This window comes from Cervus elaphus, chromosome 5 (genome assembly GCF_910594005.1).
Source record: "Cervus elaphus chromosome 5, mCerEla1.1, whole genome shotgun sequence".
NCBI classification, from domain to species: Eukaryota; Metazoa; Chordata; class Mammalia; order Artiodactyla; family Cervidae; genus Cervus; species Cervus elaphus.
The window spans coordinates 18129907-18147587 of record NC_057819.1 but is presented as its reverse complement, the minus strand read 5'-3'; the positions used below and the strand labels follow the sequence as shown (position 1 = coordinate 18147587).

The following is a 17681-nucleotide window of genomic DNA, read 5'->3' as shown; positions in this document are numbered from 1 at the left end:
GTGATCATTTTGCAATATATACAAATAGCAAATTATTTTGAAATTAATATGTCAAATATACCTCCAATATACCAATTTTTAAAAATTTATTTATTTGGCTGCACCAGGTCTTAGTTGTAATACTCAGGATCCAGTTCCCCGACCAGAGTTCGAACCCGGGCTCCTTGCTTTGGGAGCATGGAGTCCTAGCCACTGGACCACCAGGGAAATCCCCAATATATCACTTTTTAAAAAAAAACTTCTAAAAATAAATAAAAAAATAAAAAAAATTCTGTCGTGCTACCAGAACAGAACTAGTAGAAGAGTAGAAGACAAGTAAAGAAAGACCCGCTGACTAAATTGAGGAAGGCAGGGATTTAAAAAAAAAAACAAAAACAGGATTTTAATCACACTAAAGAGAAACAGACACGTAGATGTGGAAGTGAGACAGGCAGAAGTAATGGCAGGTTGCCGTCTTCTCCCGTCTGCTGCCCACTCTGGGCCATGAAATCCTTGGTCCCAGAAGAAGAATTGGGCGGGGGGGAATATTTGCCCTCCTTAAACTGCTTGTTTTGCTGGGAATTTTCTTTCAATGCTGGAATAATTGACTTCACCCAGGTTTCCTGTGCCCCGTGGGATCTTTTCTCTGTGGGCTCAGCTGTCTTCCCTTCCACCTTGCTCCCATCTTCACCCTGATTACTCTCCCCAAAGAGAAGAGATTTATAAAAGCTAACACCATGATCTTAGTAGACAGACCAGACAGATATGAAAGGGAAATGAGTTTTAAAAGAATTTTTACTCTCCCCCCTCTACTTTGGCTGTGCCTTGCAGCTTTCAGGATCTTATTTCCTCAACTCCCTGACCAGGGACTGAACTTGGGTCCCCAGCAGTGGATCCGTGGAGTCCTAACCATTGGATCACCAGGGTATTCATAGGAAATGATATTTTGAAGGCTCAACTAATTAGAAATTGAGAGGGTGAATAGACTCATGCCTATGTGCCATCTTGAGACAGAATGGAGGTAATATTACAGATTTGTGGGAAGAAATTATTTTTAAATGGTGGAAGGACATTGATAATCCCTCTGGGAAAAAAAATTAAATTGGCTCCTTCTCACACCATATACAAGAGTAAATTCTAGAAACCAAAAGCAAGAGCACGTATTTAAAACTTTTAGAAGAAAATATAGAATATTTTTATAAGAAATGATAGCACAAGCTATTAGGGAAAATTTTAATGGATTTGACTACATTAAAAGTTGAAACTCTCTCACAATGGATCTAAGACCTAAACGTGAGAGTTAGAACTTTAAGACTCCTAGAAGAAAACATAGGTGAAAGCTTCATTTTATTGGATTTGACTTCCTATACAGGATACTAAAAGGACAGGCAACAAAAGAAAAACATAGATATACTAGACTACATCAACATTTAAAACTTCTATTCATCAAAGAACACTATCAACAGGCTGAAAAGTCAGCCCATGGAATGGGAGGAAATATACATAAATGATATATCTGATAAGGGGCATACATCTAGAATTTATAGGCTTTCCTGTTGGCGCTAGTGGTAAAAGAATCTGCCTGCCAATGCAAGAGAAGCAGGAGACAGGAGTTTGATCCCTGGGTCAGGAAGATCCCCTGAAGGAGGAAGTGGCAACCTGCTCCAGTATTCTTGCCTGGTAAATTCTATGGGGTCGAAAACAGTTGGCTATGACTCAGCACACATGCATCCAGAATATATAAAGAATTCCTATAACTCAGTTCAGTTCAGTTCAATTGCTCCGTTGTGTCAGACTCTTTGCGACCCCATGGACTGTAGCACGCCAGGCTTCCCTGTCCATCGCCAACTCCCAGAGCTTACTCAAACTCATGTCCATTGAACCAGTGATGCTGTCCAACCATCTCATCCTCTGTTGTCCCCTTCTCCTCCCACCTTCAATCTTTCCCAGCATCAGGGTCTTTTCAAATGAGTCAGTTCTTTGCATCAGGTGGCCAAAATATTGGAGTTTCAGCTTCAGCATCAGTCCTTCCAATGAATATTCAGAAGTGATTTCCTTTAGGATGGACTGGTTGGATCTCCTTGCAGTCCAAGGGACTCTCAAGAGTCTTCTCCAACACCACAGTTCAAAAGCATCTATTCTTCAGCGCTCAATTTTCTTTATAGTCCAACTCTCACATCCATACATGACTACTGGAAAAACCATAGCTTTGACTAGACGGACCTTTGTTGGCAAAGTAATGTCTCTGCTTTTAATATGCTATCTAGGTTGGTCATAAATTTTCTTCCAAGGAGTAAGTGTCTTTTAGTTTCATGGCCGCAGTTACCATCTGCAGTGATTTTGGAGCCCAGAAAAATAAAGTCTCTCAGTGTTTCCACTGTTTCCCCATCTATTTGCCATGAAGTGTTGGGACCAGATGCCGTGATCTTAGTTTTTCTGAATGTTGAGTTTTAAGCCAACTTTTTCACTTTCTTCTTTCACTTTCATCAAGAGGCTCTTTAGTTCTTCTTTGCTTTCTGCCATGAGGGTGGTGTCATCTGCATATCTGAACTCCCAGCAATCTTGATTCCAGCTTGTGCTTCATCCAGCCCAGCATTTCTCATGATGTACTCTGCATATAAATTAAATAAGCAGAGTGATAATATACAGCCTTGACATACTCCTTTCCCTATTTGGAACCAGTCTGTTGTTTCATGTCCAGTACTAACTGTTGCTTCCTGACCTGCATACAGGTTTCTCAGGAGGCAGGTCAGGTGGTCTGGTATTCCCGTCTCTTTAAGAATTTTCCAGAGTTTGTTGAGGTCCACACAGTCAAAGGCTTTGGCATAGTCAATAAAGCAGAAGTAGATGTTTTTCTGGAAATCTCTTGCTGTTTCAGTAACTCAAGAACAATAAAAAAGATTTAAAAACAGAGAAAGGACTTGAATAGACATTTCTACAAAGAATATATGCAAATGGCCAACAAACATAGGAAAAAGATGCTTGACATCACTGTCAGGGAAATGCAAATCAAAATCACAAAGAGATATCACCTCTCACCCATTGAGATGGATTGTTGTCGTTCAGTTGCTCAGTGGTGTCCGATTCTTTTCGACCCCATGTGCTGCGCACACCAGGCTTCCCTGTCCTTCACCGTTTCCCTTCATGACCACTGAGTCAGTGATGCCATCCAACCGTCTCATCCTCTGTTGTCCTCTTCTCGTCCTGCCTTCAATCTTTCCCAACATCAGGGTCTTTTCTAATGAGTTAACTCTTCGCATCAGGTGGTCAAAGTATTAGAGCTTCAGCTTCAGCATCAGTCCTTCCAATGAATACTCAGGATTGATTTCCTTTAGGATGGACTGGTTTGATAACCTTGCAGTCCAAGGGACTCTCAAGAGTCTTCTCCATTATCATGGCTACTGTTTTAAAAAACAAATGAGCAAACAGAAAAACCCCAGAAAACAACAAATGTTATCAAGGCTGTGGGAAAACTGGAACTCTTGTGCACTGTTGGTGGGAATGTAAAATGGTTCAGACTGTGGAAATCAGTATGCCAGTTCCTCAGTTGAAGCAGAATTACCATGTGATATAGCAACTCCACTTTTTTGTATATATATACCTGAAAGAAAGCAGGGATTCAAGCAGATATTTATATACCTATGTTTATAACAACATAATTCACAATATTCAAAAGGTGGAAGCAACCCAAGCTTCCCCTGATGGATGCACTGATAAACAAAATTTGATAATCCATATGGTGGAATATTATTTTTTTTAAGAAGGAAGGAAATCCTGACCCATGTTATAACATGGATGAATTTTGAGGGCATTATGGTAAATGAAATAAGCCCAAACCAAAAAAAGACAAATGCTATATGATTGTGCTTTTATGAGGCAGCTAACTAGAGGAGTCAGATTTATAGAGACAGAAAGTAGAATGGTGCTTACCTGAAGCTGGAGGGCAGAGGGAATAGAGAGTTCGTGTTTAATGTGTACAGAGTTTCAGTTTTGCAAGATGAAAACAGTTCTGGAGATGGATGATTGTAGTGGTTGCACAACAGTATGATAGTACTTAATGCCACAGAACCGTACACTTTTAAAATGCTGTCTTAAATTTTATGTCATGCATATTTTACCACAACTAACATTTTTAAGCAATGATTAGAGCTTCTGCACAGCAAAAGACACTATAAAAAAATACTTAAAGAGACTTCGCTAGTGATTCAGAGGTTAAGACTTTGCTTTCAAATGCAGGAAAGAGACCTAAGTGAAAATTTGAGAAGAACAGCAAGCCATGTAAAGTTCTGGAAGAAGGTCACTCAGGCAGGTGTGTGTGTGTTAGTCGCTCAGTCATGTCCGACTCTTTGCGACCCTATGGACTGTAGCCCGCCAGGCTCCTCTGTCCATGGGATTCTCCTGGCAAGAATACTGGAGTGGGTTGCTGTTGCCTTCTCCAGGGGATCTTCCCGACCCAGGGATCGAACCTGGGTCTCCTGTATGGCAGGCAGAGTTTTTACCATCTGAGCCATCAGGGAAGCCCATTCCAGGCAGAGGGCAGAGCAAATGCAAATGTCCTGGGCTGGAATAAGTTTGGAGATGTCTTAGCTCAGGCTGGTGGCTTAGACGGTAAAGCATCTGCTTACAGTGTGGGAGACTGGGGTTCAATCCCTGGGTTGGGAAGATCTCCTGGAGAAGGAAATGGCAACCCACTCCAGTATTCTTGCCTGGAAAATCCCATGGACGGAGGAGCCTGGTAGACCACAGTCCATGGGGTTGCAAAGAGTCAGACACAACTGAGCAACTTCACTTTAGCCCAGGCTGCCATAACAAAATACCATAGCCTGGGTGGCTTAAACAACAAATTATTTTCTCAGTTCTGGAAGAAAAATGTCTGAGAACGGGGTGCCAGTATGCTTGGGTTCTGATGAGAGCTCTCTTACTGACTTGCAGACAGCTGGCTACCTTCTCACTCGCTGTGTCTTCACCTGGCACACAGCCCTCCTCTTATAAGGCACACAGCCCTGTCGGATTAGAGCCACATCATTATGACTTCGTTTAATTTCAATGACATTCCCAAAGCCTTACCATTGATTACAATCACAAGGGGGTGAGGACTTAAATATATGAATTTCTTTTATTTTATTGGTGTTTAGTTGCTTTACAATGTTGTGTTAGGATCTGCTCTATAGCAAAGTGAATCAGCTATATGCATACATATATCCCCTCTTTGTCACCACAGAGCATTTAGTAGAGTTCCCTGTGCTATACGGTAGGTTCTCATTAATTATCTATTTTTTAAAATCCACCTGCAAATGCAGGAGACGTGGGTTCGATCGCCGAGTCGGGAAGATCCCCTGGAGAAGGAAATGGCAACTCACTCCAGTATTCTTGCCTGGGAAATCCCATGGACAGAGGAGCCTGGCAGGCTACAGTCCATGGGGTTGCAAAGAGTCGGACATGTCTTAGTGACTAAACAACAATCAATCCCAATCTTGATAATCAATCCCAAGCTCACAACTCATCCTATCCCTCTTTTCCTACCTTGGTGTCCATACATTTGTTCTCTATGTCTGCGTCTCTGTTTCTGCTTGGCAAATAGGTTCATCTGCAACACACAGATTTGGAGGGACACAAGCATTCAGTCCATAAACCCTCAGTGTGGGGCTTGTTTTAAAAAGTCAATTTGAGGGAATTCCCTGGCAGCCCAACAGGTAGGACTGTGTGCTTCTTTTTCAGGGGGACATAGGACTGATTACTGGTCAGGGAATTAAGATTCCCTCAAGGTTCAGGGACAAAAACAGAAAATAAAAATGTCGATTTGAGAAGGCCAGGATTTTGGTACTGGTATGTGGAGGTGAAATCCTAGAGATTAGCTCTGAGACTGGATAAGATAGGATTCCTCCCATAGTCCATTTTTGGAAGTGTGAAGAATTAAGCCTTATTTGGCCTGAGGGGAGAGGAATTTGGGAGGAAGTTATCTTGGCTTTTTATTCTTTGCCAAAGGCTCAAAACGGCTTCCCTAATTGGCCTGCAATGCAAGAAACTCATAGAGGCACAAGTTCAATACCTGGGTCGGGAAGATTCCCCAGAGGAGGAAAATGGCAACCCACTCCAATGTTTTTGCCTGAAATAATCCCATGGACAGAGGAGCCTGGCGGGTTACCGTCCATAAGGTCACAAAGAGTAGGACATGACTGAGTGACTGAGCATGCAAGCATTAAAGGCTCAAAAACTCTGTTCCCATTTGTAGGGGGTTTCCCTTCTCTGTCTTCTGAGTTTGTCAACAAGATGAGATGCAGTTCCTAAATTCTTTCTTTCTTTGCTACTCTCCATGGTAACATGGTTACTCTTAGGTAACAGGTTTTATTGCTAATTACTAGGGAAAAACAAAAGTACAACAAACAACAAGGTTGAAACATGACTCATTCAGACAGAGGGCAATCACATGTCAAAAACGTATTCAACTTGTTAAAGAGGAAACAGTAAGATGGTAAAGCTGGTTCAGAGAGCATTTTGAGGAAGTAGATATTTGAGGAAGGAGGAATCTTAAATACTAAACTGATTCATCTCTGCAGGGTAACATTTGGTCCTTTTTCATACTGGAAAGAAATACTTTGGAATTTAAAACAGACACAAATCTGAGCCTTTAATAAAAAGTAAATAGCTAAGAAAACAAAGATACATTCCTTGGTTTGCATATATGGCCAGTGGGCCAAATCTTACTCTGTTGCTTGCATTTATAAGTTTGATTGGACCACAACCACGTTCATTTGCTTACCTATTGTGTAAGGCTTGCTCCTTGGAAGAAAAGCTATGACCAACCTAGACAGCATGTTAAAAAGCAGAGACATTACTTTGCCAGCAAAGTATGTTTGTCTAGTCAAAGCTATGGTTTTTCCAGTAGTCATGTATGGATGTGAGAGTTGGACTAGAAAGAAAATTGAGCACCGAAAAACTGATGCTTTTGAATTGTGATGTTGGAGAAGACTCTTGAAGATCCCTTGTACTGCAAGGAGATCCAAACAGTCCACCCTAAAGGAGATCAATCCTGAGTATTCGTTAGAAGGACTGATGCTGAAGCTGAAACTCCAATATTTTTGCCTGCGAAGAACTGACTCATTTGAAAAGACCCTGATGCTGGAAAAGATTGAAGGCAGGACAAGAAGGGAACAACAGAGGATGAGATGGTTGTATGGCATCACCGACTCAATGGACATGAGTTTGAGTAAGCTCTGGGAGTTGGTGATGGACAGGGAGGCCTGGTGTGCTGCAGTCCATGGGGTCGCAAAGAGTCGGATACAACTGAGCGACTGAACCGAACTGACTATGTAAGGCTGCTTTTGCAGTACTACAATGACAGAGCTGAGTCGTTGATAGAGAGCATAGAGCCCCAGAGCCTAAAATATTTACTATCTTGGACCTTTACAGAAAAAGTTTGCCAGCTCCTGCTAGAGAATTAATCCTGGGGCAAGCTTGTTAAACAATATCCTCCATGACATGGCAAGAACTACACTGCCCTATCTTGGTCTTATTTGCCTATTATGGCTAATTTTTCTTTAAAAAAAGATGTTTGGCTTAAAAATTGAGGGACATTAGGAGAGTTGTCATCTCTGGCCTGTAATTCCTAAGTTCTTCCATCCACCCACTTGAACACCCCAATAACCCTCTTTGTGCACTGATGACTGATCTTAATGCCCATTAGCCTCCCAACTCATTTCTTTGATAGTGGAGTTTATGAAAACCTCCTTTTAAAATATTTATTTACTTGGCTGCACTGGATCTTAGTTGCCGCAGTGGGACCTTTTTAGTTTCAGTGTGTGGGATCTAGTTTCATGACCAGGGATGAAAGCTGGGCCCCCTGCGTTAGGAGCTCAGAGTCTTAGCCATGGGACCACCAGGGAAGTCCCTGAAAATCTCCTTTTAATGGCAAGTAGGCCTGAAAAATAATTGGTGTTAAGTAATATCCTTTACCGCATCATTTTGTTCAACAGAGCACTCTGTCTCAGAGTTAGGGTTGTATCTATAGTAGTAGTACATTTATATGGAATGTTTTCTTAGGATGTTCTCTCAGCTTCTTTGAAATTAAGTTCTATAGCAGTTGCAAACAGCAAGTTTTGAAAAGGCAACAATAGTGTGTACCTGACCACTGCTTTTTCCCTGGTTCCTGGCACATGGTAGGTGCTCAATAAAATATTTGTTGATTGAATGATAGATCCAATGAAACACTAAAGGTAGAGGGTTTGTTTTCCCCTCAGGGTCAGCTCTATGCGAGGAACAAGGTTTTGGTGTTGAAGGCTGCCACCTGCAGGGAAAAAGTGAAACTGCAAGATTCAGAACTGCTAAATCCTGAGGAAAATACTGTCAACTTCCAGGCAGGATTATGAGAGAATCAACTTTTTCTCCTTTAGTTTAAGGCAGAATTAATCAATATCATTTTGCTCTTTCTGATTATGGAACCCTGTAGCCTTTCTTTAATAACATTTAAAGCCTTTGGAGTGTTTAATAAGTTCCCAGCGCCATCCCTCACACACAGTTTTGCAGCAGGTACCACTATCTCTGGGCTTCCCTGATAATTCAGTTGGTAAAGACTCCGCCTGCTTGCAGGAGACCCCAATTCAATTCCTGAGTCGGGAAGATCCACTGGAGAAGGGATAGGCTACCCACTCCAGTATTCCTGGGCTTCCCTTGTGGCTCAGCTGGTAAAGAATCTGCCCACAATGTGGGATACCTGGGTTCGATCCCTGGGTTGGGAAGATCCCCTGGAGAAGGGAAAGGCTACCCACTCCAGTATTCTGGCCTGGAGAATTCCATGGACTATATAACCCACACGGTTTCAAAGAGTCAGACACGATTGAGCAACTTTCACTTCACCACTATCTCCATTTTATACATGAGGAATCTAAGCACAGAAAGTATGACTGAGTTACACAGAAGCTGGCAAAACTAAGGATTTGAACCTAAAGATCGTGGCTTCAGAATGGGTGCGTCTAATCATTTCACTATACTACCTCTCTATGCCTGATATGGAAAATGTTTATAGAAAACTAATAGAAGCATGGCAAACGAAACCCATGCAAATATCTCTGCTGTCTCTTGAAACACTACTAAAATGATAGAAAAGGAATCCAGAGTGTGAGCCCACAGACAACAGTAGAGAAGATGATTGCTCATGAGAGATGTCAAATCCTTTCTGGAAGATAGAAAGTGGATGGATGATTTAGCTGAGTGGAGAAACCCTAGATCTTATGGAGGAGAAAGCCAGTAGGAGTAAGATGAGGCCCTTGGCAGAAAGTGTAGAGTCCTAACCACTGGACAGCTAGGCAATTCCCCTGAAAGTAGGTCATTAATTGTACATATGTAATAGGAGCTGTTAACCCCAGATTCCCTCTTGTGACTCCTTGTTCCTATCCCTGCAAAGATTATTCTTTGGAGAATTTGAAACATGATAGCTCTAGGTTCAGAGATCACAGTCAGAGAAAAGGATGGAGGTGAGGTAACACGCTAAAAACAGAAGTATTAGATGAAAGTGTGCAGCTAAAAAAATCAGAATTAAAAAAATAATGATGTATTTGATGGTAGTATTGGTATTGTTATTCTTAGACTTAGCACTATGCTAAATGTATTTTGGAACAAAGCAAATAATAAATTATGTTGGAGTTATTGAGAACCAAGCTCTATGGTGTGGGAGAAACAAAATACATATGTGTAGTCAATATAGTTAAATAAAAGCCCTCTAGTCTTGATTTCAATTGGAAACATCAGTATGATGGATTTTTGTCATAGAGGTTATTTAGCTTGCTCAAGGTCACCCAGCTCATAAAGGATGGGACAAGAATAACAGCCTAGTCTTGCTACTAAATTTGTGAAGTTCTGCCTCCTTGGTGGGTCAGGTAGGAGGGCCTCTTGGAGGAGGTGAAATCTGAAGATTAAGTACGAGCAATAAATGGACTTCTCTGGATCAATGGACAATCTGCTTGCCATTACCCAAGAATCCTGGGCTGATCTGGAAAGAGTTTCTTTCTGGAATGTCAAAACCCGAGGTCAGCCTCCAATTCATTGTGATCAGGTGACCAACAGACGTCACCGAAGCAGACCAACTGGTTTCCGTCTGTGCCATCCCTTTAACAAATTTCAAGGAAAGTGAATTGTATTTTCACTGATGCCTCAAAGTAAGCAGCTCTTACAGTAAAGCAATGGAAAGTTAAGTTGCTCAGTCATGTCCAACTCTTTGCAACCCCACAGACTGAAGACTACACAATTTGTTTGAGTCTGATTTTTTTTTTTTTTTTAGACTTGAAAAATGTTCACAAGATTTAAAATGTGCTTTCAAGTCTAGTCTGAGCAGTAGGTGCTGGGCAAGGCTGGCAGAAGGAAAGGATTTGTGCCTTATTTTCCAAATGCTCACCCTAATGGAATATAGGGATGATGTGATTAAGAGAGAGAACATGTTTTTAAATTTGTTTTATTGTTGTGGTCATTTAATTTGAAAATAACTTATTGGGAATTCCCTGGTGGTCCAGTGGTTAGGATTCATTGCTGTCACTGGTGGGGCCGGGGGTTCAGTCCCTGGTTGGGAAACAAAGATCCTGCAAGCTTTGAAGCATGGCCCCCCAAACTTTAGTTATTAAGTGAAAAGCAATACATGCAAAATAGATAGAAGATTAACTCTCCTTTCCTCCTCTTCCCCAGAAAGTGTTATAATTACCAGCTTCTTAGGTCTTGCAGAGAACATTTTAAGAGGAAAATTTTAGGTTGATTCATGTTAGAAGGAGACAGAAGTTAAAATATGAATGATCTTTTTTTTTCTTTTTTTTTTTGAATGATCTTTTATTACCTCTTTAGGGTAAGCAGTTGCCCTCTGAGGGAGAACCTGCAGCTGGATTTACATTGGATGGACTTTCATTATTTGTTTTAAGGAATTCACAAATGATCTCTACTAAAGATGTTTGTCACTCAGTCATGTCCAACTCTTTGCGAACCCATGGACTATAGCCCATCGGGCTCCTCTGTCCATGGAATTCTCCAGGCAAGAATACTGGAGTAGGTTGCCATTTCCTTCTCCAGGGGAATCTTCCTGACCCAGGGATTGAACCCAGGTCTTTTGCAATGCAGGCAAATTCTTTACTGTCTGAGCCAGCAGGGAAGCCCTCTCTACTAAAAGAGGTATCAATTTGAGTCTTTGTCCAAACTGACCTGTTAAACTTCATCTTTTCTCATCCGGCTATCTTTCCTTCCCCTCTAAATAAACTGCCTATAATGTAGAGATGGGGATTCTGGGAGTTTGAATTTAGGGTTAAATTTCATCCAGATTTTTCATAACTATGACTACAATAGTTGGGCTTCTCTGGTAGTTCAGATGGTAAAGAATTCACCTGCAATGCAGGACACCCTGGTTTGATTCCTGGGTCAGGAAATTGCCCTGGAGAAGGGATAGGCTACCCACTCCATATTCTTGGGATTCCCTGGTGGCTCAGACAGGAAAGAATCCTCCTGCAATTCGGCAGACCTGGGTTCAATCCCTGGGTTGGGAAGATACCCTGGAGGAGGGCATGGCAACCCACTCCAGTATTCTTGCCTGGAGAATCCCCATGGACAGAGGAGCCTGGCGGGCTACAGTACGTGGTGTCACAAAGAGTCGGACACAACTGACTCAGCATGGCACACATGACTACAATAATTTTGACGTTTCTCAGTTCAGTTCAGTTCAGTCGCTCAGTCGTGTCCGACTCTTTGCGACCCCATGAATTGCAGCACGCCACGCCTCCCTGTCCATCACCAACTCCCGGAGTTTACTCAAACTCATGACCATCGAGTCAGTGATGCCATCCAGCCATCCCATCCTCTGTCATCCCCTTCTCCTCCTGCCCCCCAATCCCTCCCAGCATCAGGGTCTTTTCCAATGAGTCAACTCTTCGCATGAGGTGGCCAAAGTACTGGAATTTCAGCGACATTCCAATTTTTAAATTGTCTTCCTAACTATGTGCACACTTGTCAGGCCACGGGTTCTGATTTGGAGGGTGGAAAACATACTCTAACAGTGTGAGGTTGGTGATTTTGACACAGGCTTACCCAATCTTGTATTTGCTTTTCTTTGGTTTCCATGTTCTTGTCAACAAATCCGGGTTAACATGAGGTAAAGCTTTAAACAAGCTGTAGCAGAAAATGCCTGACCCCATGATGGGGCAAAATGAAGCAGTCAGGGCTCAAGAAGAATTTACTCACAGGTTGCCAATAAGGGGTGGATGAAAAGGGAACTACCTACAGATCCTGGGGAGGACAATGAAAACATGTTTACAACACGGAAATAGAAATAGAAGTGGGGGAGGAGAGAGGAGTGCCCCTAAGTGGTACCAAGAGGTCAGCTCACTTCCATTTTTTGAGGCTCTTTGTTTACAGAAGAATGAAGAATTCGGTTCTTCATTTAATATTTAACAATTTCTTTTTATACCCCATGGTTAAAATGCCATGTAAATGTGTCATTACAAGATGACTAGATTTATTAAAAGTCAACTAATAAAACTTCAATGAGATACCACCACATAGTTCTTAGAACAACTAAAAATGAAATTGAAAACAAAACTGATCATACCAAGTTGTCAGGAGCCTGGGGAGTAAATGGAAATCTCATACTTTGCTCGTGGGCATGCAGAATGTAGTCACTCTAGGAAAAAGTTGGGCAGTTTCTTATAAAATTAAATATCTACTCACCAGACAACCCAGGAATCTCACTCTGTCCATGAAATTCTCTAGGCAAGAATACTGCAGTGGGTTGCCATGCCCTCCTCCAGGGGATCCTCCCAATCCAGAGATCGAACCCAGGTCTCCCGCACTGCAGGCAGATTTGTTACCATTACCATCTGAGCCACCAGGAAGCCCCCATTATGAAATACTTGTTAGCAACAGAAAGGAATGAATTGAAAGAAACCCTGGCCAAATTATTTTTTAAAAATGGTACCAGGACTATATAATGGGGAAAAGATAGTCTCTTCAATAAATGGTGTTGGGAAAACTGGATATCTACATGCAAAAGAATGAAATTAGACCCTTACCTTATGTCATATACAAATATTTTCTCGATTGTGGTTGTTGTTACATGACTGTATGTGTTAGTTAAAAATCAGAAAACTGTAAACCAAAAAAACTGTACATTGATGCATGAGAAAACCTGTATATAAAAAACTGCATATAAATTATTGCTCAATAAAACTATCTAAAGGACTATGTGGGAGAAGGTGAGGGTGGGATGATTTGAGAGAATAGCACTGAAACATGTATATTACCATATGTAAAATAGATGACCAGTGCAAGTTTTTGCTGATGCAGGGCACTCTAAACCAGTGCTCTGGGACAACCCAGAGGGATGGTGTGGGGAGGGAGGTGGGAGGAGAGTTCAGGATGGGGGAACACGTGTGCACCTGTGGTTGATTCATGTTGATGTATGGCAAAAACCACCACAATATTTTAAAGTAATTATCCCCCAATTAAAAGTAATTAATTAAAAAACAACTTACTAAAAAGAAATGTGGAGTAAATGTGGGAAAATATCAAATCTGATCTTGGTGCTGTGTATAGTGGTCTTTTTTGTGATTAAAATGTTTTTATTGTGATTGAAATGTTTCAATCTGAAAAAATTTAAAGGTATTCTTAAAAAGCCGATTAGTTTATTCCAACTGCAGTATGGTCCAACAATAGGATGCAAGTTTACAGTTGTCAGGTAAACAAAGAATTATTTCATTTTTGTCAGTGTATGTCTGTGACTGTATTTATTATTTCATTTTCAGAAAAGGTCAAACTTGTAAATTTGAGACCTTTCAAGAATGTGAAGCCTGCTCAAACAGCCCTCTGCCCCCATAATGTTTCAGAAAACATTTGAAGAATAAGAATAGTATCTGATGGTTGACAAGGCACGTGGGAAATGGGAGGAGGAGAGAAGTGGGATTTCTTTTCTTCTGGATGTTGATTTAGAATTGAAGTACTTGAGCTGTTCACTTCAGTCAAAAACTATAGAGTAAGTCCTTTGTCCTCCTACAGCCTTGATCTTGTGTTGTTCTAAGAAATCCCTTTATAAATATTAATGATTCTGCACCCCTATTTGTAAAATATTTGGCTCAGATGAATAAAGATGGGTGGATATACTTAATATAGGCAAAAATGGATACTTAATTTTAGACAGATTAGAAGCCATGACTTTAGCAAAAATAATGAGTCGATTCACCCCAAACCACACCAAAGACCAAGATAGAGGGATTATCACTGCTACATGAAGTCAGCCTCAGCTATTTTCCCATTGAGCTACTCCTGTCTTTGTTTCCTCAGGCTTCTCACATGTGGCAGCTTCCAAGTGCAGAATTCCAAAAAGCTGAAATTGTCTTCAATCCTCCCAACATTGTCACAGACTATAAGGAATCGAGAATGCCAATAATCCTAGGGAAACAGATGGACATTTAAAATCACAAACATTTACACACAACCCAAATGCTGCAGTTTTGGACAAAATATGGAAATAGATCTTGGCCCTTCTTTGTGTCCTTCTATCTTTATGAGGGAACCTGCCAAGACTATGGGAGAAAGGAGGGACAAAGGATCCTTTAGGTTGAAAGATGAAAAACAACAACAACAACAAAAAAACCTGGCAGAAATGGGTCACCTGTGAAATGAAAAGTTTCAGTGTTTCCAAGGTTGGCAAAATGGATGTGAGTTGACGCAAACCCTCATTTTGACTGTGTAAGATGTCATAAAATTACTTCTGGACCACCTATAGAGTGTTTTTGTTTGAAAGGGGGTGGTGAGATCATTTCCCAAACCATACACACGAAAATGTTAGAACTGAAGGGCACTTTATCAAAATTTAATCCAACAGCCTAAAAATTCAAAGCAGAAAATAGGACAATGTGATTGACAGATATTAAGGAATAGAAAAGAAAGTGGAGACATGGAAGTCAAGAGAAGATTTAAAAACAAGTCATCCTGGATTTAGAAGTTATAAGATGAAGATCTGGAAAATATTTTTTTTTTAAAGGGAAGTGTTGGGACTTCTCTGGTGGTCCAGTAGTTAGGACTCTGCTTCCAAATGCAGAGGGCATGGGTTTGATTCCTGGCAGAGGAGCTAAGATCTCACATGCCAAGTGGCATGGCCAAAGAAACAAAGAAGCATTACATCAGTTTACCTCAGTTATTAAAATTGGTCCAGAATCTCAGTTCAGTTCAGTTGCTCAGTCATGTCTGACTCTTTGCATCCCCATGGACTGCAGCACGCCAGGCTTCCCTGTCTATCACCAACTCCCAGAGCTTACTCAAACTCATGTCCATTGAGTCGGTGATGCCATCCAACCATCTCATCCTCTGTCGTCCCCTTCTTGTCCTGCCTTCAGTCTTACCCAGCATCAGGGTCTTTTCAAATGAGTCAGTTCTTCACAACAGGTGGCCAAAGTATTGGAGTTTCAGCTTCAGCATCAGTCCTTCTGATGAATATTCAGGACTGATTTCCTTTAGGATGGACTGGTTGGATCTCCTTGCAGTCCAAGGGACCCTCAAGAGTCTTCTCCAACACCACAGTTCAAAAGCATCAATTCAGAATTTCAGGTAGTTGTTAAAGCAATACTCTGTAGGAATGAATTGGAAATATCTGTATTACACATTTGATCCAATTATATTTTAGATACTTTCTCTGGAATGTCATAGGAAGGTATTAAAGATGTCATTTTGATTATTTAGCTTTGCTATTAATATATAAATTTAATAATCTAGGTATATATATTGTTTTAGCATTCTTCTGAATTGGAAAATGTGTTTCTTGAGTAATTACCATGATATGTTTAAGTATTTTCACATTCACTTCTGAATTGTAAGGGGATGAAGTATCAAAGGTATAATAACCAACATCCCTGGTCTGGAAGACTTCTATAAATACAGCAGTTTAGAACTGAGGGGCTTCCCTGAGTCTTGTGGTCTTCAAGTCCCTTTGTACAGATAAAGTAGATTTGCTTTGTTTTTTTCTTTTAAGACCTATAAATCATTCTATTTAATTTTTGTCATTTTTTTGTCCGTAAAAAAGTTATTAAGTGTTCATCTGTCCCCCTTATCACAATCACAACACAGCGACCAGAAGTTCTCTGGCGACCTCCTGGTATACAACCCTTAGAGGTAAATATCATTCCTGACATAAAACCATAGCTCAGAGATCCTAAGGGGACTAAAACCATATCGGTAAAGCAAGTGTGGACAGATATGAGATAGAGAAAAATTCAAGGACAGTGATATGATCTCTGTGCTTCAAAAAACCCTATTTAGTAGCTTTAGGAGAGTGGGTGCCAAGATTTCTGTCCCTCCACTGGTTGTGTTGCTGCTGCTGCTGCTAAGTCGCTTCAGTCGTGTCCGACTCTGTGCGACCCCATAGACGGCAGCCCACCAGACACCAGAATCCGTCCCTGGGATTCTCCAGGCAAGAACACTGGAGTGGGAGTTGTCCCAAATGCACTGGTTGCGTTAGTTGTGTGTGTTGTCCCAAATGCACTGGTTGTGCATTTGTTAAAAATATTGCCTCCCGGGTTTCGGCACCAAAACAAAACAAAACAAAACAAAACAAAACAAAAAAAATATTGCCCCCTGAACCCTGCCCTTGGACTGAATCAGAATCCCCTGAGACGGAACCTGGAAATCTACATTTTTAAAACAAGCACTGCAGTCCTCTTGGAAACCACGTGGGGAATTCACAAGCAGGGCAGGTCCCCGCCCCTCGTCCCCTCCTCTTTTAGCCTGCCTCGCCCAGGCCCCGCCCGCCTCGCCCAGGCCCCGCCCGCCTCGCCCAGGCCCCGCCCTCCGTCCCTCAGTCTCTCCGGGCCTCGCGCGACCCTTCCCGTGATGCTCCGCGCCCAGCCGCCGCGGTTGCTAGGTAACGCGCGGTCTTCCAGCCACACAGCCACTGGCCGCTCGGCTTGAGGCTGAGCAATGGGGCCGCGGGCCCTTCCGCGGCTCCTGCTCGTTCTTCTAGACTGCTGGGCCTCCGTAAGCGCCCAGGCCGGGACAACCCTGGTGGTAACGACGGAGGGCCTCAACTCCACCAAACCAGTCCCGACGACTCTCCGACCTGTTTTATCTTCTAAGCCCCCTGAGATCCCCAGGGCTTCCAGGCCCTTCTCCGGCCCCAGACCCGCCCCAGTCACGGACGGTGGGTAACCAAGTACCAATTCCTGGGGATCTACAGTGGTTCAACCTGCGGGGGGTGGTAACCCGGGTAAGGATGTAATAATAACGATAGTTAACGTTTATTGACCACTTAAAGTGTGCAGTCATTGCTAAGTGTTTCGTAGGTATTAATTCTCTCAACAGCCCTTAGAGGTAGGTGTTATCCCTGTCATACAGATGAGAAAACCGAAGCTCAGATAGCCAAGTGAGACAATATAAAAATCTTTAGAAGTACTTGCAGTGGTCCTGGACAACACTAATGCCAAAGGTGTTAATGAATGAATACTTGTTTGCAGCTTTTCAGTTGAAATTGAAAGTTTCTAGGCAATTGTGGGAATTAAGTGCATAGGATACGTTGGGCTTTTCAATTATGAAAAAGAGACGCAGATAATCTAGTTTACAGAAAATGACTAGGTCAAGTCCTCCTGTATTGAGTTGAAGGTAGGGAGTTATGGGGCGAGGGGTTATGCCCACTTCTTAAGATTCATCTTTAAGGGTAATTAGCATATTTCTCAGAAAATGATCTAATCCTTGAG

At 41.8% G+C, this 17681-nt stretch overlaps 1 protein-coding gene across 6 annotated transcripts in view; it reads left to right on the top strand.

The window, feature by feature from the left end:
• The window catches only part of TCTN1 (tectonic family member 1), a 44621-nt gene that overhangs the window by 911 nt on the left and 26029 nt on the right, over positions 1–17681 (top strand). For 2 of the 6 annotated variants that reach the window (XM_043901860.1, XM_043901857.1), the window contains exon 1: positions 16849–17128. The exons of 1 other annotated variant lie outside the window; for it this stretch is intronic. In XM_043901860.1, coding sequence (XP_043757795.1) covers positions 16909–17128 — 220 coding nt within the window. In that variant the 5' untranslated portion in view covers positions 16849–16908. Of the gene's footprint in view, positions 1–16846; positions 17195–17681 lie in introns of those variants that run through there. 3 more of the 6 variants (XM_043901859.1, XM_043901858.1, XM_043901863.1) reach the window with 3 other exon arrangements.